Below are 21,962 nucleotides of genomic sequence, written 5' to 3'. Positions count from 1 at the left end.
TCAGAAAAGTCAATTTAGCTTTAAATAAATCACTTATATTAGCTACCAGTATCCAAAGTTTACTTAGAACATTCACTACAATGTTTTTCACATGCAACACTCAAAGTGCTGGTCTGTATAACCCAGTACAGATATTATGCCAGGACAACACCCCATGTTTTATCAGTGTAATATAACAATAGTAAGTCATATGACACCTAGATTACACACAGTTCTGAGAATTAGGATGCCTTTAGGGATATTTTTTTCCCCTTATTCTTACATAACTGCAGTCTAGAATCATTGTTACTTCAGTGTAATGTTATCCATGTAGTAAAAGCAGTGTAACTTATTCATGGTAACTAATCTATTTAAGTTTAAAGCAGAGATGACCAATTGTTGTTCCAAGGCTTTGTTAGGGAAACAGTGTGTCTTTTATCTGGTGCCAAAGAGTTTTGGTCATCAGTGAATGTATCCACCAAAGATATTGTGGAAAAAGTGTGTGTGTAAAGCACATGTGTAGTTATAGATCCAGGTTGCATCTGCTTAAGGTTTACTGTTTTATCACAGATCTATGTATACTAATCTGGATATAAAAATGGCTCCTAAAAAAGCAAAATTTGTTGCCTCATCAGAGAATTGTCCCAATGTATATTCTCTGTACTGTCCTTGAGTACTGGTCCTTGAGTTGAACTCAGTGTTTCCAGACCAAAATGATGCTATAATCCTAAATGAGGGTGTATATTATTTTTCCTCTATATTTTCGTATTGGCTGGTTTTCACAAAGTGAGTATCTTTCACAAAGTTAGTATCCAGCTCTTTCTAAATAAATAGGTATTACATTATAGATCACTCCCACAGGGGATCAAATCATATATACAATCCTGCTGGCTCTTTTTCTGTTGATATTTGGCTCAATGACTTGAGACCCAACCCCATGTTTACCAGCTACTACTGATATTTAGCTCAGATATAGGTACTTGGTGCAAAGAACGGTCTGTCTTCTTTACCCAGCCAGGAGATTGACCTGTCAGCCCGGAGATTGGGGTTGACAGTGCCCTTTGTTGAGCTCTGATTACAACAGTGCTGGCAAAGCCACCGTTGTGTTTGGCACTTGTTGGTCTCTGATTTGCTCCACAGTGCTGTACACTGAAATGAAAAACATCTGGTCAGCTCACATGCTCTATTCAGACTGGTTAAACAAATGCATGAGATTATGCAACCCAGACCTGCGATCCTATTTCTCCCTCTTCTGAAGCATTTCATATTTTGTCTTTAATCACATCAGACAGCCAGCTGGCTGGTTTCCAGGTGGCCTTTCTCAGATGGCGAGCCTCTCTGCTTGACCGTCGGCACAGGTCAGCCTGCCACCACCTTGCTGTTCTGCAAGGATGCCGTGGGTCCTCCCTGCTTCCCTTCCTGAGGAGTGGAAGCTTCTGCCAACAGACGAGCTGTGGAAGCTGGTGGAGTTCTTGAAGTGCAAGGAGCTTCTTCTGGCAGTGTGTTGAGCTCGTTTGCTCTTTGGGTTCCTCCTTTCTGACAGTGTGGGCCTTCCAGCAGGCAGGGCAGAGCTGATAACCCTCAGCCTCGGCTCCAGGAAAGGCTGCCTGTTCCCTGACACTGGCAGGAGATGGTGTGCCTGGAGAAAGGAGTAGAGTGAATCACAACAGGAGGAGTTCAAATCAGGATTTCTGATGGCTTTGCTCTTATCGTCCTCTTTGATAATAAATGGCTCAAACATGCATTTCACCAGGCTGCCTCTTCAGCTCCTGAGTGAGGAGGTTTCCTGTGCAGAGCATTTATGAAAAACTCAACACTGGAAAATGGCAGTCCTGTCCAACTGGCTTCCCCCCAGGCTCACGGCAGCTGAAAATCAAGTTTAGTAACTCAAGCTCAGTAAGTTCAGCTTTTAATTAAAATATATAATTTAATGTTAGAGACCTCATTCTCCAAGAAGGGTACCATTATAAATGCCCACATCCGACCTGGATTGCTGAAAATTGGCATAGTGCCTCTATTACGTTAGAGATAGCAAACCCAATCTGACTTATTGCTGTAGCCCTTTGCCAAGCAGACAGACACAGTCTTCATCCCAGATACAAAAACATGAGCAAACAGTCATTGGAGTTGACTTCTTTTGCATGTGAGGTGACCAACACCCCAGTGTGACCACAGGGAGAGCTGTGGATTCTGAGCCCACACAGTGCCACATTGAATCAGCTGCCTGCAAAGAGCTGAGTGGGGATGGTGCTCAGCAGGCAGTCCCAAACTCTGTAACTAGAGGCTACCCCAAATTGCTATCACGGTCTATTCATCTGATCAGAATTTCTCCTTCTTTGTATATGTGTCTTTCTATGTTTGCACATAAACAAAAAGCAGGTAAACTAACAGAAAATAATTAGTGGCCCTTATCTCAGGAGCCCACGCTGATTTTTTTCCATTTCCCAGTTCATGCCTCCTTTATAAGTGTTTCCTCTTTATCATGCGGTAGACTCTGCTATAATCCTGGGCTTCACCAGCTAAGATTGAGGAATGGCTCCTTTAATTTGCTTGGAAGTGGTCCAGTCTTTGGAGTCTGGATAGCTCTGGTTCATATCTTAATAATTTTCATGCCTTTGCATGAATTTTTAAAATAGGAAATACCCTGGTGAGCCCCTGGATCTTACTCTCTTGGCTGGCAGCTTCCCGTCTCCATTAAGGCAGCCAAAGAAATCTCATTCTCCAAAACCACAGAACCTCCTCTTCCACACAGGGAGAGGAGCCTGAGCTTTAGCTGGGTGGTGCATGCACAGACGTGTGTGCAGACGTGCAGGCATGCACTGCTTGATTCACTATTCCTCTCGTCCCCCTTTCACCTATTAGTGTCCTCTGAAGGATCAGGTTACCTTGCCAGTGGAAATATATGAGCTCGTTGTGTGATATAGCATAACTGCAACAGCAGATCATATAATTTCCCCCCGAAGGCTTGTTGCAGACTATGTCGAGTCATTTGTATTTATGACAGCTTGGGGGTGATTTAGTACGACCTCACTTTGATAAAAGCCATTTAGAGCTCATAAATATGGGTGACACAGTGCCTTCTCGGCTGGGATTTTAAATGGAGAGCTGCATTTGCATTCCCATTGAGCTTTTATTGTTTAGGGGGTAAGGATGGGAAGGTACGAGGTGAAACAGGAAACAGAATGAATGTGCAAAAAGCAAAAGAGCCCTTGAGGAATGAAGGATGCTGCTGTGCTTAGAGTACCCCTAGCTTGAAGCACCCATGGTGGCCTTTACTCCCCACATCTCCTCCTGGGCATGGGACAATTTGAAGTTCTGCTCATCCCAAATTGGTCAGTAGGTGGGAGAAAGGGATTCTTAGGTTTTGGGGCAACATTGATTTAGCATTGAGTTTTCATAATAAATAAAGAAGTCTGCGTGCCAGCAGGTTTTCTTTTGGCTTGGTTCTTGCTGTTGTGTGCTGTAATTTTAAGTTAATTTCAAGGAGCCATTTACCAACTATATTTATATTCTGTGCCCAGATTTATAAGGAAGTTGACAATTTATGGCCAGCAATAAAAGATACTTAAGTCAAACATAGAGTTGTCAGATTTTATGCACCGTGCTTAAATTCATCATTGACGGAAGCAAGTAGGAAAATTGTTCTTGAAAAATTATTCTTTTTTTCCCTATAAATTGTGATGCCCAAAGGAACCTAAGCATCACAACCCACTGAATTTCTCGCAGAGATGAAGATCTTATTTTATAAAAGAGGACTCAAAAGATGAAGCGGTTTTCATCTTTGTAGTCACTGGCAGAGGCAGGACCTGAGCCTAGGTGGGTATCTTGACCATCAGGTCACCAAACAAGTCACTCCCTGAAGCCACGAACTGTCCTGCTCTCTGGTTTTCCTTTCTGCAATGCAGGTCAGCAGGAATACTGGAACCTGTTCTGGGTGGCTGGAGACTTATCTGGCACATTCTTGGTTAGTCCTTAATGGTGTGATTACTCACTGGAGGTAGATGAGGACCACAATACTCAGTTTTGTGTGTAAAGCTATCCTGTTCATGGCCTTGATGCTTAGGGCTGAGGGTTACCAAATTAAACTAACCCAAATCTCTTTAGGAGCAACCTATATATACATCTTTTCAGAGCTTTATATATGTAAACACTTTAGATTTTGGTTTAAAATCCTGAACAGTGTCGCTTCCGAAGATTACCTCTGAAATTTATTTTAGCATATACACGAACATTTGAAATATATCAGAAAGATTTAAGCTGCTCAATTTTTAAGCTCTTTTTAAGCTTTTTGGAGTGTTATTTATGAATTATAGGAATTTTTTGAACATTATTTTTATTTTTGATGTCTAACAGGATAAAGCTGTCACAAAAGCAAAATAAATCTTTCCCGCTGATCAAATCATTTTTATGGTGCAATATATCATTAGAATTATGTACCCAATTATTTAATTTTATCCATAAACTAATCAATTAACTGTGTTTAAATTCTTTTTGTCCTCTGGGTTGGATAATGTTTACAGGTTGCACCTGCTAGTTCAGTTTGATGTTCACAGCAGCAAACCCAATGCTTCCCTTTAACCATCTTATTACTAAAAGTTATTTGTGTCACAACCTGATTATGTATATAGACTTAAGGAGTCTTCAGAATTGCTTGTGGATGGTGGTGGACCAGCACTACCCAAGAACTGATTCAGAGGTGGGGATGAATATAAAGAAAGGTGCTGAGGCTGCAGCCTGGTTCTGCTTTAGCCTCTGCTGGCCCATGGGCACCACGTGGCACAGCCTCATGTCTGTTCCCCCCGCTGCTGCCATCCCTGGGGGCTCCCACCTAAAACCTAGGCAACAGGATCCAGAGGAATTAAAAGGCAGTGTGCTTTTCATTAAGCAAATGAAAAGAAAATCACAGTCCCTGCCCTGAAGATTGTACACTGTAATCAATGGCAGCATTAATGTGGAACTTCAGTGCACTCTGAGGAACAGTAAAACATGCATGATGGGACCCTGAAGATGAGACAACCAGTAAACTACTTACTCTGCTTCAGCTTCATTAGCCATTAAAGCAGGATAATGGCACTTACCTTACCTCGACAGAGATTAGTTAGTCGTCACTAGCACAAAGTTATGGAGGGAAAAAAGGGGAAAAAGGAAAAAAAAAAAAAGCTGAACATCCCTCAGATTCTTGCCTTAGTGATGCTGGCAGCAAGTGAGGATGGGACCTGGGTCATGCCCTAGGTTCTGGTGGCCAGGCTGGTTCTGGAGGGAAGGGATGTTCATGCATGGGCTCTTGATCTGCAGGAGCAGCATTCTTGGATGTGTGCAAGCCCTGGGCTGCACCAGAACATGCCTTCCATTGTGCTTTAAGGTCCTTTTGGCTCCATACAATGCAGGATATGCCATGATTCCATGATTCTCAACAGAAGTGGAAGGAAAGCGTTGATTTGGCCAGCGTGACCTTTTACATTTGGGGTTCAAATGTGGATAAGCTCCCAAGTGAGCCTGCTCAGAGACCATCGATGGCCACCCTGCAGACATTTGGCTGCTCTGTCTAGAGCCCCACATGGCTGAAGCCTCCCTTGTCCATCTGTGCCATGAGACCTTTCCATGGATGACAAAACAGAGGCAAGGAGCAAAAGTGACACTGCCGTGTGGGCAGAGCTGTGTAACACCTGTCCAAACCGTGCCTGGTGTGAGCCACTGCCATTTATCTATATAAACATTTTTATTGAAAGTAGGTCTTAGAGCAAACAGACCTCTCAGTGTGGCTTTTTTTAATAAATGAGCTTGATTTGGTCTCTGCTGACTCCAAAAGCCAATCAACAAGCCCCCTGAATCTTTGATCCATTTTTCTACTTTGCTGTTCTCTAAAGACTCAATTTCCTCTCCTGTCATGCTTTTGAGGGGGGAGGGGGGAGAAATACAGACTAGTCCCCCAGTTATAATACAATTATTTAGTGCAAGGGTTTTGGTTTGTTTTTTTTTTTTCACTTGAATAAATTAGTTGTTAATTAAAGCTTTTTGATGTAGTGCAAAAGGAGTTATATTTGATACCAACAGCTGTATGCTGTTTGATTTATAGTCCTTTGGGGTGTTGGTTACAGCGATCCATTTCTCCCCCTTCCCCCACAAAACACACACACACATACTCACTTCAAAGACCATTAAGTGGTACTGTGTTTTCAATTAGAAGGAGAATATTTTTGCTGTTGTTTCCACTTTTCGCTGCATTACTTGAAAACAAGAAAGTAATGTTCCATCACTTTGGTCATTTTCCCCAGCCTACAGTCCTGTGGCACTGGCAGCAAAGACAGTTGTGAAAAACTCTGCTTGAGGTGATGGGTTGACCCTGAATGTGGTTCCCCAGCTTAGCACATTACAACTGCAAATAGGAGACACTGGCAGAGGATTTTCTCTGATTTTCACTTCAAGAAGGTTAAATTCCCACAGCGGGAAATGAGCCAAGCTTCCAGGTAATGTGGGAAGTGTTTGGAAGCTGTGCTATGTCCCTGGGTTGAAGGATCACTGTAGTCTTCAATCTGTGCAGAATTAGGGACCTGGATGAATTTAAGCAGTTTGGGTTTGATTTCCTGATGGGAAATTAGAGAATGCAATGGGAAATGTTGGCAAAGGCTCTGACTGAGATAAAATTTCTTCTAATCCTCTCCAAAGAGTAGATTAATCCAGTGTACATTTGGTGGTCTCACTTAGTTGATCGATTTACCGATCTCTAATTTCTCAGAAATTACTCAACACTCATCTGCTTAGCTACAACTGTTTCACACCAGCAGGGACCATATGCCAGGAGAGTTTCCAGGAGGATGTGGCATCTCCGAACATTGTCCCATAATCCCTTGTCTCCCTTTCTCACCAGTGAGGTGAAGAATGACCTTAGGAAAGGACTTTTGTCAGTTTAGCATAGCAGTCACACACAGAGGAGATTTTCCACACATGTTACTGCATTCACTCAATTCCCAACACTGTGTTCTTTATCTCCAGTGGAAGTGGATGAGCAGAAATTCTTCATGCTGTTTTGTGTTTGGACTTGTGTGTCTGGGAAATGGCAGTGGCACTTCCCAGACTTGTAGGATAACACTTAGGGCACCTTTTAGAGATGATCCAAGCTCAGCTGAGTAAAGTAATAGGATCTGCTTCCTGTGCAGACAGAGAGAGAAAGCCCTGCTTCTCCAAGAATCCCTATCCCAGGCAAGGTTGTCCTAATGCTGCCATTTAATTTGCTTTAATCCGATGGAAGGGGGGAATGGGTCTTAATTAATTGCCTTCTACTCCAGGCTCAAGACGAAAACCTGCTTTGCAACAATTTAATGCAATCAAAATCTGCAGGTTGTGAGGCTGCTGGCAGAGTTCCCTGTTTGTGAGTAAATGAGTGCACATTTCCAGCTCTCAGGGATGGGTGAGGCTTTTCTGAAAGAGAGTCGCTGGAGGTGTGGACTCTTGGTGAACGTGAAGGACTGGAAAGTAGAGTGGCTTTGTCCTGTTCCCTGCTTGTCCCAAGGGAGCATGACTGTCACTGGGTCCTTGAATCTTTTCCGTAACTCTTGAGTGCTGAATCAAATTTGAAGGAACCAGAGGATGATGAAGAAAATTAGTTTTGAAAAGGGTGGTTGGAGAGGAACAGGATGTCCACGTCATCTCTCTCTCTCTTTCTCTCCCTCTCTAAGAACTAGAATAATTTTTCTTTTTCTGATCCCTCTTCAGCAGTGATGGAAGCAGTAATTCCTGCCTACTTAACCCAATTTCTGGAGTCCCACATGTATTACATAGTTATTAATAATTTTCTGGTATGCTCATGTGGAGCTTTGTACGGTTGCACATTGTGGAGTTTCCAGGAGGGGTTCTAGGCCACTGAGATTGGCAGCAGGCTTGGGAAGTGCCTTTTCATTTCAATGTGATGGTGATTACTTTCAATTTTTGCTATTATGTTACTTGTTCCAATGACTTGCTCTGGGAAGAGCTTATTTATCTAAGGATCAATTTGATATTCTAGCTCTCAGGGCTGTAAAAAATGTGTTTCTCTAAATTGCTGAGAGACTTTCTATATGTTCTACAGTGTGTTGTTTCAGTAGGACTTCTAGAAATACACTCTTTCAAATGCTTAAATTAAAATGATCGTGGAGGAAAAAAGGAAAAATTGTTCATGAAGAGTTTGATTTATCTACCAGGTATTTCACAACTTTTGTCTATGTCCTGCTTTGCCTATTTGAGTTTAGCTGAGGAGTGAACAAAGAGTGGGTATTGAATGAGGAAATGTGGATTTTGAATAAATATGGAAGAAAATACTTGTTTTCAGTTGTGTGCATGTCACCCTGCTGGAAACCAGGATAGCTATCTTATGGATATCTGAATTTGTCTCCTTTTTGCATTAGTAACTGAGGACTTAGAGCAAAATATATCCGGCTTTAAGTTAAAGAAAAGCAGTATGTGCCCAAGAACTGCAATAACATCTCCACCAAGCATACAGGTTTGTGGAGCGATCAAAAGTTAAACAAGTTTAAAAGGGTGAAAAGAGAACACCAGCATGAGAGGAGTGAAGGAAAAACAAGAAGGAAGGGTGCAAAAGCCAGCAAGAATGACAGCTTTAGCCCAAGGCAAGTCTCAGAGAGGACTTGGCCATTAAGGGTCACTAGGGGGGCTTGTGATAGTGTCAGTGTGGTGGGGACAGCTGGGATCAAGAAGAGGGCCAGGGAGGAGCCAGCAGGGATGGAGAAGAGAAGCCCTATGGTCAGAAGCAGGGCAAACTGTGTGCAGCCATATCTGCCTAAAGTGTTGGACAGATTTACCTGAGGAGAATAATTTTCCAGCACAGGAAGGGCATGGACCTCCTGGAGCAAATCCAGAGGAGGCCACCAAGATGATCACAGGGATGGAGCAGCTCTGCTGTGAGGAATGGCTGAGAGAATTGGGATGGTTCAGCCTGGAGAAGAGAAGACTTTGACCAAATTGTGGCCTTCAGGTACCTGAAGGGAGCCTACAAGAAAGATGGAGAGAGACTATTTACAAGGGCCTGGAGTGACAAGTAAAGGGTAAATGACTTCACACTGGTAGAGAATAGGTTTAGACTGGATATTAGGAAGATATTCTTGGCTGTGAGGGTGGTAAGACCCTGGGACAGGGTGCCAAGAGAAGCTATGGCTGTGCCGTCCCTGGAAGTGTTTAAGTTCAGGTTGCATTGGACTCAGAGCAACCTGGTGTCCCTACTCACAGCAGAGGGTAGAATGATTTTTAATGTTCTTTCTACCCAGGCCACTCCTTGGTTTTCCCTTTCCTGAATAAATAGCAGAAGCAGTTGGTAGGGGAGAGTGACGGGGAGGTGGCAGTGACTTTGGGTAAATTAATACTCTCCACTGTAATGTGATTTCATAAATTTTGGAGACCACCTTGTTTTCTTTTTGATAAAGACCAGCAGTTTTAAATTCCTAATGTTTTTGATTATCAAACTTTCTCATAGTTTCTTTAGTTCTCTGTGGGTTTTTTTTGTTTTTTTTTTTTTTTTTTTTAAAAAAAGCAGTAATATCTCTATTGTTTGAAAAAGAACCTTTGAATTTTGGCAGGGACAAAAGCCCTGCAGCCGAAGATCTGCTTTTCCCTGCTCCCATGAACCTCCCCTCTGTTCTGGCTGAGTTATGAGCTGCGTAAGATCAACATTCCCCATTTCTGCCATGTATTTCTCAGGAACATTTTGGCAGCGGGTCAGAATCATAACTGAACAGGAATCTTCTGCAGACGTGGGCCCAGAGTGCTGCCAAAGCAAAAATAGCAACAAGAGAAATCCCTCGGGGCTCGTGGGGCAGGTGGAGTTGGTGCATCACCCCCTGCAATTTCCCACTAGCAGGAGTTGTGGCAAATCTTGCCAACCCAAGCAGTGTGCACCTCCAGGGATCCTCCATGAAGGGAGGGATGGGTCTGCTTTTGGACAGAGCATACACACTGTCTTCAGGCTGCTGAATCAAACAGCAAAAGAGTTAGGAAGTGTTGTGTTCATCCCCGTGGGTCCAGCCATGGTGTTGGCTGGGGCACACACATGCTAATCCCATGGTGACCTGTCCTTGCTGTCATGTGTGAGGGAGTGCTTCGCTCATGCTGCTGGAGAGGCACTCACTCAAGCAGAAAACAAGTTCACACAAATAGAAAGTTGTGAAATTCCTGCTTTTTGACACTTTCAGGGTAAACATGTTTCTTATTGCAGTGGCCGGTGTAGTAAACAGGGAGAAATTGTGTGCATCTATACACATATGTGTGCACATGTCGGATGACAGACATCTGGATGGCCATGCAAGCAGCACCATATGGGATGTATTCATCTTTAGGGTTAGAAAAATAGAAAAAAAAAATTGTTTTGCAGCAGTACAATGCAGAGCAGAAGCAGAATCCCAACTCTTTTTTTTTTTTTTTTTTTTTTTTTTTTTTTTTTTTTTTTTTTTGAGGGAAACCTAATAAAAAAATGCGCATTTGCTGACAAACACACAAGAAAGCTCCACATTTCCATAGACGCACACGAGGTGCCAGCGCATTGGTGACGCTTGTCAAGCCAAGGCGCGGCTGCACGCATCTGCATTTGCTCCCATACAACAGTTTTATTTCCTTTTGAATAACAAGGGGCTTTCCCCGCCTCCCCGCCCCTTCCCCGGAGCTGTGTACTCCGTTTCTGACAATGCACGGCTGCGTTGCTTGTTGGAGTGCCTGTCATTAAGCAATGCACTGATTATTCTGGCAGCTCTGCTACTCGAGTCCCCATGGACGAAGTCAGACATGGAGAGAATTGAATTTCGCCAAGGATGGGGCTAAAGGTCGTTCCATGCAGTGGACAGCTGTGTCTAGTCAAATCGAAACTATTGCTCCAAGTGTTACCAACAGAATAGCTGATAGCTCTGTTGTCAGTTCATTTACACTTGCATCCTGTTACAAATTAAACTGAAATTGTGGTGTGCTGAAGGAGCAGAAAGTCGGTTTTCTGCCAAGTGACAATTCCTTATATCACCAATTTCCAAGTGCAGCCACTATAGATCATTGCTAAGGGTTTTTGTGATTTCCAGAGATGAAGATTTAGGATTCTGATTTTCTGCCATGGGCAAAATTCCCATTAGCACCTGCTCTCATCTTCTAATCCCATAGGTTGAAAAGGAAATGCAAAGCTCTGGTAACTGGCCTCTTTTCTCAGCTCTGTTCACAAAGAATACCATAAAATACAGAATTGTTTCATGACTTTTCCCATTTTCCAAGCTTGCTTCTTTTTCTTTGTCTTTCTCTTTTTAATTTTCCTTTTTTTTCTTCTTTTTTCTTCTTTCTTTTCTTTTCTTTTCTTTTCTTTTCTTTTCTTTTCTTTTCTTTTCTTTTCTTTTCTTTTCTTTTCTTTTTTTTTCTTTTCTTTTCTCTTTTCATTTTTTTTCTCTTTTTTGCCTTTTCTTTTTTCCCCTCTTTTTATTTTTTCTACAATTGGGATGTTTGAATTCAGACGCAGTGCAAACCATGAAATATTGAAATTCTGCTAGAAACTCTCCTGCACTGAGGCAGAGTGTAGCAGTGAGAACATCTTAAGAACACTGCTTATATGCCAATATTCATTTCAGCCCTGCCAACATCTTCCCCTGAAACACTCCTAAATCTCTCCATCACCAAGACAGAAAAATGCCTTCTGGGCAGAAACACAGCATCTCCCAGGATCCTCAATGGGTCCTAGCAACCAAGCTGAAAGCCTGGGACTTGACCACATTTGGAATAAACTTGCCCAAAAACATCAATGCTAATTAGCTCGTGTTATGAATGGATTAAGTGAGACACCAGCTGCAACGGGGCATTTTGATTTGGGTTGTGGCTGGGTAATTAGATTCACATAAGCTGGCTGGGGAGCTGTCAGTCAGCAAGCAGCAGCTCTCTTTGCTGCGTTAAGGAAGAAGAGCTTTTCTGTGTCCCATCATCTGTTTTGCTGTGAGCCTTTGGGTGATGTACCAGTAATCAAGCACAGCGTTGAGCATGAACTGAAACCCTCCCCTGAGCCACAGCCACGCAGCTCAGTGACTTCAGAAACTCACTCCTCGTGCAGCTGAGCAACACTGTTTTATTTATACTGCAAAATACTCCTCCTATGGTGGCTCTTAATGTGAATGCCATCCTTCCCTTTGATTTTTGCCTGCTTTACCCCTGTTTTCCAAATTGTCATTGGAACATAGTTTGGGGAAAAATGTGGTTTATATTGGCATGAAATTACCTAGAACAATAGCAACTATAGAAAAGTATGCAATATTGAATTTACAGATGAACGAATGCATGCAAATCATAGAGTCATAGAATGGCCTGGGTTGGAAGGGACATTAAAGCTCATCTTGTTTCAAACCCCCTGCCATGGGCAGGGCCACCTTCCACTATCCCGGGGTGCTCCAAGCCCTGTCCAACCTGGCCATGGACACTTTCAGGGATCCAGGGGCAGCCACAGCTGCTCTGGACACCCTGTGCCAGTGCCTCCCACACTCACAGTAAAGAATTTTTTTTTTTTTTCAATATCTAATTTTAACCTACTCTCTTTTTGGTGGTGTGATCTGTGGTGTAGCTGGATTGGTGGTTCTGGTGTCACTTTACAAGTGATTAAGAGAAATAGGTAACTCCAGGGAGATACATCTATTTCAGTCATCATCTGTGTTTGAAGGAGAGGATTCACGATGAGGAATTCCCAATTATTGGTTTAGATGAAGTTTTTTGGTTTTCAGACCTCTATTTTTGATGGATGAAACAGGAGGCAAACCTTTCTTTTCCTCCCAGATCTGGAGCTTTCATGCAAATTAAATATCCAGACAGCAACTTTCTTAAATGTGAAGAAAAGCAAGGAGTAAAAAGGCAGCTTGATGCTCCTGACATAGAGCCTTTATCAGCTTCATAAATAAAGGACATATGCATATGATGGCTGACTGCATCTCAGATTGCAATACCAATGTTTTAAAAGCCTGCTGACAGAGCATCTGCTTATTTCATTACTCCTCCAATGTCTTTGCAGGTAAGTCATGCATTATACAGTATCATCTCCAGCAATGCATGAACAGAGGGGACAGAATGGAAAAATTCTGGATAGTCCATCATTTTCCCTTACATTCCAGGAGAGGGGAACATAAGGAATGATGTACTCAGTTAATAGACAGAATTAGCAAAATAAGACCCTGTTTTTAGTGAACTAAGATTTGCAGTTTTTAAAAAGAAAGAACTCTATCATGGTACTTTTTTTGAGTTGTCTGCTTGCACAGAAGAACAAAGATCATTTTCAGTAAACTCCTGCTCAGAAAACATACTGAGGGGATCAGTATTAGTCAGGTGAAAAAGGAAGTGTCATGCTTGACTGGAAAACATACAGTGGTGAGTTTCAAGAGCTTATGGTGAGCTTTGATACTGCTACACAATTTTGAGGGGCACAGGTACAGATTCAGCCTGGCCCTGACTGTAACCTAATCTGTCCTGTGTTATCACCAGTAGTGTGTCAGAGGGTTAGTGATCCCACTCTATTAAAGATTCCCTTTAGATGCAACATTTGGTCCAGAGTTTGTAAAATGTGACAAATGGGCAAAGAAGAACAAATATCTCTCCAGACAGGTTTTTCAGCCTGCAAGTTCATGTTACCCTCGTGCTGTGTCCCACTGCTGCATATCTCAAATGATTCCTCTGGTTGTTGTTGACTAAAAATATTGGATCTCAATGCCTTGTTTTTTTAGTAAGAGGTGATGTTCTCAGTCATGAGTGCCCACTTGCCTGCATGGCACTGCCTTGGCTCAGTTGAGTCTATAATCCACCATTCCCAAGCCTTTTCTTTCAAATCTGCCTCCCTCCCTGTCCATGTGCTTTTGAGCCAATGTCCACATGAGTCTGCTATGTTTATTTGGGTTCCTACTGAGTTGTTTACAGGAAAAGACCCAATCCAAAAGCAGTTTTGTCACTGAAGGAAAAGGTCAGAAAAGAGGATCCATAGTGCCATGTAACACTGTGGTGGTACATTATGGGTCAATGAGGTATATTGGCCAATCTATATATATATATCTTCATATCTGTTGTTGGTGTTTCATTTCTGGATTTTGTTTGGTGTTTTTTGTTTTTTTCTTTTGTCAAAGACAGCAAAGAGCTTTGAGATATCAAGATGCTTATGTAAAATGGGTTTCAGGGCCTCTGTCCATTTTGATACCCACAAAAAATTATTTAGAAAATGCTCCTGTATCCAGTAGAGTAATGGATGAAGATGACAAAGAGAGCTATGGAAGCATCTTTCACTTCTGGAGTACAGGAGAATATAGTCAGCAAAATAGTTTTAGCTTTATAGGCTTTCCTAATAAGCATCCATCACTGAGGAAATGCCATAAGACATTTTCCACAAGTATTCATTAGCTGTTGGGTTTTTATAAGCTTGGTTAGACTTTGTAAACTTTCTCCCACCATTCTGTCATGTTTGCTCTTGACAAATATTCCAGCAAACATGTTTGCATGCAGTACTGTTTGTGGAGGCTGTAAACACTGGAGAATATTCCTGAATAGTGCCTTTAATATTCCCTCTGAAAAACTGCTTCCAGAGATTGTAATGTCCCTCTGTTCAGGAGACAAACATTGCCGTGTCATGCAGACATTTAACAGCCCGTGAACTGGGAAAAGATCAAGAAGAGTTTTTAGAAAAGAATTTCAAACACGTTTTCTTAGGCAAACAGCAATCTGCCAGTAGTTCACAAATCAACACACTGAATATGTCAAATGCCTGTCTGTTCCCATTCCTGGGATTTAAGGTCATGAACAAATTTTGAAAGCAAACCCAAATATTTTATTTGCTATTCTCCTCAGTTTCAATCTGTGGAAGAAAAAAGGTGTTTAAGAAAAAAATCTAAAAAATGTGTTCCCTTTAAAATAGCTTCCATAATATAGTTTTTTATTGACTGATCTCTAAATAAAAGACTCTTGCTCTTGACTCCTGTTTAGATGGATTACTTCTAAGGCTTTTCTTTTTGTGACAGCAATGAATTGGTCAATGTTTGTATTAAGCTTTTCTAAGTGCACTATTAAACAGGAAAAACTTCAAAAATAAATAGGCTGACTGACTCAATGATAAATTGAAAAGAGGGGAAGGTGTGTTTTTTTAGACAGAAGAATCATCATGGAAATTGTCCAATTGCCATGCACTTGGAGAAGGGCCATGTGGAAAATGCTTCAGATAGGTACCAGACATTAGCTGCTGTTCAATAAATGAGACTGTGCTTTTGGAAAAAAAAAAAAAAAAAAAAAAAAAAAAAAAAAAAAAAAAAACCAAACAAACAAAAAAAAAACTCATCTCACCAATGCCTGTCTAGTCCTAAGGCTTTCCTAGGATCTAAATATTCCTGATAGTGTTGGAAGTAAAACCTTCAGGTGTTCTTTAAAAATCCTTTAAGTTCCTCTTGTCAGCATGACTGGAAAGCAAGCTTGGATATTTTATCTTAGCCTTAAATGAGAAAAATATATGGGCAATGAAAAATGAAAAGGAAAGGGAAAGAATCCTCCTGGACTTTTGTATTGCTTTGAATTTTTAATAAAAAGACCAGGGTCAGTGTTGTTATTAAAAAACTGAGTGAGGACAAGTAAAATCCCAATTTTTTCCCCCTGTTTACACATCAGAGGATCATAAGTGTGAATGGCTGTTTCAGGAGAGGACAGATGGCATACTCATGGTGTTCCTCTAAAGGGGTCTTAAGTTCTCTTTGTGGGTGGAAGTTCAACCCTCTGGCAGTCCAACACAGGCAGTTCCAGGATAAGCTCCTGAAGTTGCCAGGCACATCCCCACATCCATGGAAAACCTTGTGATATTTAGCTGAAGGTGAGGCTAAGGGCCTGCAGTGGTTTCCCAGCTCTGGTGCTGGCTGGCTCGAACTCTCAACAAACCTGCACTCCTCCGAGCTGTGCAAATGAGATAGCAGTATCTGTCTCACAGGGGGTGTTAAGAAGATTAATTCATTAGTGTTTACAAAGTGTTTCTAGATCCTCAGATGTAAGACTCTATAAACAGGCAAAGTATTACTAATTGCCAGTTTATACTGAATTGTAAAGTGAAAATAAAGATGGTTTGAGGAAAGAGGTGCTGGATTTTCTGGTAAGCTGAATCGGTCTAGTGGCTGTAGGTTAAACAGTTTAAAGTTTGATTTTACATTACTATCATCTGAGAAATCTCCATTCATTTATACTGGTGTAATATTTGACCTCCTGTTTACTTTGGGGAAAATAGGAGTCTGCAAGTGGGGCCTCCTATGGTAAAGAATAAATCAAAGGCTTAATTCAAGTAATCAATCCTGAATATGTACCATGAGGTTGCATTGCTTTAAATGGAATCAGTCTTGCTTTACAGAATGTGGCTGCAATTGTGCTGTTCAATTTAAACTAAAATATGTCAGAAAAACTACCTTGCACCTCTTTGTGGCCAAGGAGAACAGCATGGTTCCAGAGTTTAGAGCATTTCAAAGCATATGGGTGGATATTTTTTGTTTGTATGGTTTAGTTTCAAGGGTGAGGGTGGGGTTGTCCTCTTCATACAGCCCTGGCAGGAAAAACAGATTTCATTAAGTTCTTTCACTTTCTGAATTTCCTGCAATGCCACAGCAATATCATGCTTGGGTTCCTACTTAACTTTTTGTTGGCATTTTGGAAGGTATCAGGAATAGGAGTAAGTTGGCTAACTTGTGCTGTTTGTACTTGCAAGTTGTGTTATTTATATGCATTTTTCTTCAAAGCCTGATTTTTTTAGAACCATTCGCTCTAAAAGTTTCCTTCAAAAATGATTCACTGTAATGGAAAGAAACTTACTTAGTGCTCTTTCACTCCTTAAGAAACACCACATTTTATGTTTTTCTGCCTCAAACCACACTGTTAAAAAAGTAGTGGATAACCATTTCCCACTTGGCCTCCAAAGGGTGAAATCCTCATCTGGTATAAATTGGCATAGCTTTATTCAAATCAGAGCAGCTACATTAATTCATTCCAGCTGAGGCTCTAGCCCTTAAAATGCCAGCAAGGAGAGTGAGTTTTGCACAGGATGGATTTTCGGGCTGGGTGGAAGGTTTTTCTGTGTAACTTAGCTATGTGTCTAGGCTCAGGGCTGTGGGAAACTGTCTGTTTGACATCTGCAGCATACGCAGCAAATGCTTTGGCAGTTTGAGTTAATGCCTTTTGAATGCACAGGTTGTTTACTTTCAGCTTGAATGTGGATTTGCTTTCAGCCTCAGTGGGAAATCTAACACAAGAAGTAATAGGACAAGCCATCTGTCCAAAAAGCTATGAGAATTCCTGGTTTTCAACCAATAACAGAGATCAGGGACAAGTTCACTCTATGTGTACTCTCTGCCAAATTATTGTCATGCTCCTTGGATTTCCAACCTGGGATCTGATCCCTCTGGTGCAGTGTGAGCACACACAGACTATGGGGAGCAAACCTGCAAAATGAGCATGGTCAACATCCCTTTCCAGTGGTGGCTCCTACAAGCAAGCATTTTTCCAGCCCTCTCTTCCTCTGCTGTGATTCACAGCCCATTTTGGCAGAAAAGCTGTGCACCTGTGAAGCGGCCGCTCCGCCGTCACTGCGGCCCCTGCTCCTCGGGGAGCAGTAAACAGCACGAGTCAATGGGAACCCCCAACTCCTGCCAACATTTCCTGCAAGTAAATACCAATCCATGTGTTACGCACAGGCCAGAGAATGGTGTAATAACTGGATTGATTGAGTCACTTTTTCTGAAAAGCTCAGGGGCAGATTTCAGCACTCCTTCAAGTGTCCAGATTTTTTTACTTTAAAGCCAAAAAGCCATGTCTCTCTCCCACTGTGTAAACTAAGAAGCTGCACAAGAGCCAAGCTTTGGAAAAAAAAAAAAAAATCAGCATCCTGCAGCATTCAGCAGGACACAGTGGGCAGATTTTACTAAGAGCACAGCATGTGACGGGTAATGGAGCTGCTCCCCATTCATAGATGGGGACATGAATGGGAACATGGGCCTCGTGCACCTCTCTTGGTCACCCACAAGAAGTGCCATCTCCTTCAGTGAGGAAATAGTTAGCCTCTATGTACTGTGCTGTCTAGAAGTCCTTGTTTTGGAAGCCTCTGTGGTTTAAAATCTTGGTCACAGCTTTTCCTCTGACTTTGCCCATTGTTTCTGTTGACTTGGATTAAGTTATCCTTGTTTGGACCAGCTAGAAACATGAGTCTTCATCTCCAAACCACTTGGGTGAGCTGAAGATCATTGCTTGAGTATTTAATAAATAATAGGGAAGGCAGAGAAAAAGACAAGAAGAAATAATTTGGAAAGAGCATCATCTGGTCTTTAACAACAAAACCTTCACTGCATTGTGAAGTGAATCTATAGGCTTTAAACCTTCATGACATGAGTGGCTCAGGAGAACAGAATATCTGGCGACATCCTTAGGAGCACGCTAGCCTGATTTCGACCTGCCCTACACACAGAGCAGCATTAACTCAGATACCCTGGTGTAAATCCAGCCAGAGGTCAAACCCAGCCCTGCAGCAGCTCTGTTTGTCCAGAGGACTTCATCAAAACAGCACCATTCAGCATTCATTCCAACAGCACCAGGCTGATTTACCTCAGCCACACCTGGATTTCTGAAAACTGGAGGGCACCAGATCATGTTCAGACTGTTTTCCTTCACTCTTCTCTGTCAATTCAGGGCTACTGCAGATTGAGTGGGGAAATAAGAGTCTCTTCAAAGATCTTTTTTTTTTTTGGTTTATTGATTCAATAGTGTTTAATGGCCAATAACCACCCTTGACTAACACGCTCATTTGAACCCGGAATGCTGTGATCTCTTATGTTATTTAATTGCAGAACAGCCAGTTTACAGATAAGTAGCCTACTTAAGGTGGAAGAACTCAAGGCTTGTAGTCTTTTCCTAGGAAAGTTAGCTTCTTTTTCTGCTGATTTTTAGGGATCCTTTGCTGAAAGTTTTCCACAGAATCACAGAAGCTTTTTTCTTTATTTCCCGTGTACTTGTGCAGTCATGAGAACAAGGATGGCTTGAAATTAAAGTAGCACAGTTCAGCCTTCTTAAATTAAAAACTTTTTTATTAGGTTTTTTTTGTTGGAACCAGAGGCAGATGAGCCAAAATACTGCATAAAAGAAGAAGAAAGCAAGCTGGTTTTGTTGTATTTTTGGCACGGACAATGGCTTTCAGAGATACTGGAAGTCATGCAAGAAGAGTGTGTTCTTAAGAGACTTCTAGCCCTGCTCCGAAGACTGAGGGCTTTAGATAAGAGTCTGCGTGTGGGGATCTTTATCCAAAACAAACCACCCAAACTTTTGTAGTCACTAATACTGATTTCCTCCTCTGCATCTCTCTGTGCTGCTGCTCAGATGCACAAGTTCTTCAAGGCATCCTAAAAGCTTTTCTTTGTCTGTAACAATTTAATTGCCTCTTGGCCAATATTTTCTCCTCCATGAAGAAAAAGAATGTGATCAATATGCCCTGTGCTGCCCAAAGAATTTTCTCTCCTCATCCTCACTGCACACACTGGGACTGTTTTCCTTCCTCTTCTTCTTTGCCACATCTTCTCTGCAATTTGCATGATTGCTTCTTCTTTTTTTTTTTTTTTTTCCTGCCTGGAAAAATCCAATGTCTCCTCCCCCTCCCCTGGCAGCATGGGTGACAGAGACAGAGAAGTCAGCACTGTGTCAGCAAGAGTTTAGCCCCACAGCTGGGACCTGAACTTTCAGCGGCGGAGCACAGCGCTGGGTCACTGCGCTAAAGCAAGCCAGATTGATACAAAGTGCTTGCTCACCCTGGAAAGGGAAGCATCAGAAGCCGGTTGATAAAAATCTTCAGGCACCCTCTATTGTGAGCTAGGCTTGTTTTTCCTGGGAAAATGACCATGGAGTGTATATTCAGTGTCACGACTCCCAGAGTGACGCAATATTTGGGTGCTCTCTGCACTCAGGGGGTGATACTGCATTGGGGCAGCATGGATTTTAGAGCTGTTGAAAATGGAAGTGGAGTGTGTGGACACAACATGCTGCACACGGTGTGAAGTTTTCAGCTGTGAAGACCTGAATGATCACGTCTGCCAAGAGTTAATGTGCTCAGAAAAAAGGATGCTAAAATATTCCTTCCCACTCCAGTTTGCAACTGAGAACTTGCTAGCCTGTAATATCTTTTATTTATAGCACCTTTTGACTCAAAGGATCTGAAAGTGCCTCTCTCTGGTAGTCACTTCAATGATACCTGCAGGCAGGGGTGTTTCTCTGCAGATGACTCCAGCTGAGGTGTCAAGGCCTTCTTTGCCATGGACACATGTAAGGAACTCCCTCTGCCTTGCCAAATGCCAGCACTTAGTAATATGGGCTAGAGGGATGGGCAGAAATCTGCCCTAATAAACCCCAATAAAAGCAAACAGAGAAAACAGACATACAAACACTATGGGAGAGAGCACTGAGATGGTCACTGGCTGGCTTTGGAAGCAGACATTGGGAGGCAGTATGGCCAGTGCTGGGTGATGTCCTTATGCAAAGAGCTTGGGGCTGTAAAACCACAGCTCAGAAGTGGGCATTTGGTGGCCCTACCTGGATAACATTCCACCCAACCTAACCAGATCCAGCTGTGCTGTGGTGGCCTGGAAAAACTCCAACAAGGACCCTACACAGGGTATGCATCCCTGGGTGGAGGTGCTCCTAAGGGGACAGAGTAGGTTTAAATCCTCAAACTAACATTAAATACTCACATTTAAATCCTCAAACATCCCTTAGTGAGCACAGTCATGGCAGGGCATTCTGCTTATCTTAAGTCCACTTCAGCACCTGCCCATCAGCTGCTCCCCACTCAGCAGCTGGCTGAAAAGGACCAGAGGACCAGCTCCTCCATGTGGCTCCTGGCAGCTAGAGAGGTGTCACCCAGCCCTCCTCTCCTTTCCTGTGCTATCCCTGAAGGCCAGGGAGGCAGAAGCCAGGCCCAGCTGATGGGTTTACAAATCCAGCCCGTGATTTCTGCTTCATCCACAGCCAGGCGAGATGCTGCCAAGACACATATTAGGCAGCTGCTCAGGACACTGCTGTTTTGTCTGTACCACCCTGAGCATGCTGCCTGCCTGCCTGCCTCCCGCTCTGCCTCTGCAGCCCCCATATCAAGCTGGTTGTTTTGCTATTCCCTGCGGTGGCCAGAACATGTTCAGCAAGAGCCAGCCTTTTTTTGGCACTTCTACTGGGTCTCCTGAGGGATTTGCCACAGGGAGGGAGTGCCCATCTGTTTCAGCGTCCTCTAAGTCCTGTGCTTTCTAAGGAGTCCTGATGTTTCTCAGTGGACAAAGCCATCCAGGCAGCCTCATGAAAAACTCCAGGGACACCAGTGGCTGTTTATGTGGCTGCCCCCTGTCCTGGGTCTCCAGCCAGGTTTTCAGATTAATATACTCATGCCTCCATGATGAAATCCTCAGCACATCTCTCTTCCCTCCATGTCCTTCCCAAGCCATCCCCAGAATCAGCATTATTATATTTTTTTTTCTCCAAATCTTTTTCCTCCAGGCACCAGACAAGGTGTATTTGATAGCACTTTATCTCTGTCATGCATATGTCAGTGTCTGAAACTCTGGTTTAATAGGAGTCACACCACTGCATGGAAGTTGGCTCTTTCAGGTCCTTTCCATGGAGAACATGTGTTTTGCCTCAGTCTTTCTCTACCTTTCAACAAAAATTGACTCCTCCCTCCTTTGAGGAGGGGCTAAGGGTTAGCACATCCTGGCAGCCCAAGGGTTTTGTTGCCTGCTTTTAGGGCATCTCTCACTCTCTCCGCAAAGAAGAAAATATTTTTCTTGTTTGTACATATGAGGGTTTTTTTTTTTTTTTTTTCTATTCTTGGTCCATTGAGTATTACATCATGTGTTGCTTCCTTTGGTGCCCCTTCCACACATGCTGCTTTGGATTTGGGGATGGGAATGGGAGGGATTCCCCCCAGAATCATGGAATGATAGAATATTCAGAGTTAGTAGGGATTCACAAGG

At 42.6% G+C, this 21,962-nt stretch overlaps 1 protein-coding gene across 11 annotated transcripts in view; it reads left to right on the top strand.

Moving 5' to 3' along the window:
- The window catches only part of SETBP1 (SET binding protein 1), a 265,947-nt gene that overhangs the window by 97,581 nt on the left and 146,404 nt on the right, over positions 1-21,962 (top strand). The window contains exon 3 of one of the 11 annotated variants that reach the window (XM_068175944.1): positions 3,885-3,943. The exons of 9 other annotated variants lie outside the window; for them this stretch is intronic. In XM_068175944.1, coding sequence (XP_068032045.1) covers positions 3,885-3,943 — 59 coding nt within the window. Of the gene's footprint in view, positions 1-3,884; positions 3,944-8,816; positions 8,948-21,962 lie in introns of those variants that run through there. One more of the 11 variants, XM_068175949.1, reaches the window with a different exon arrangement.

This window comes from Anomalospiza imberbis, chromosome Z, assembly GCF_031753505.1.
Source record: "Anomalospiza imberbis isolate Cuckoo-Finch-1a 21T00152 chromosome Z, ASM3175350v1, whole genome shotgun sequence".
Taxonomy (NCBI): domain Eukaryota; kingdom Metazoa; phylum Chordata; class Aves; order Passeriformes; family Viduidae; genus Anomalospiza; species Anomalospiza imberbis.
Note: the sequence above shows the minus strand (reverse complement) of the source record. Positions and strands in the feature narration are given on the sequence as shown.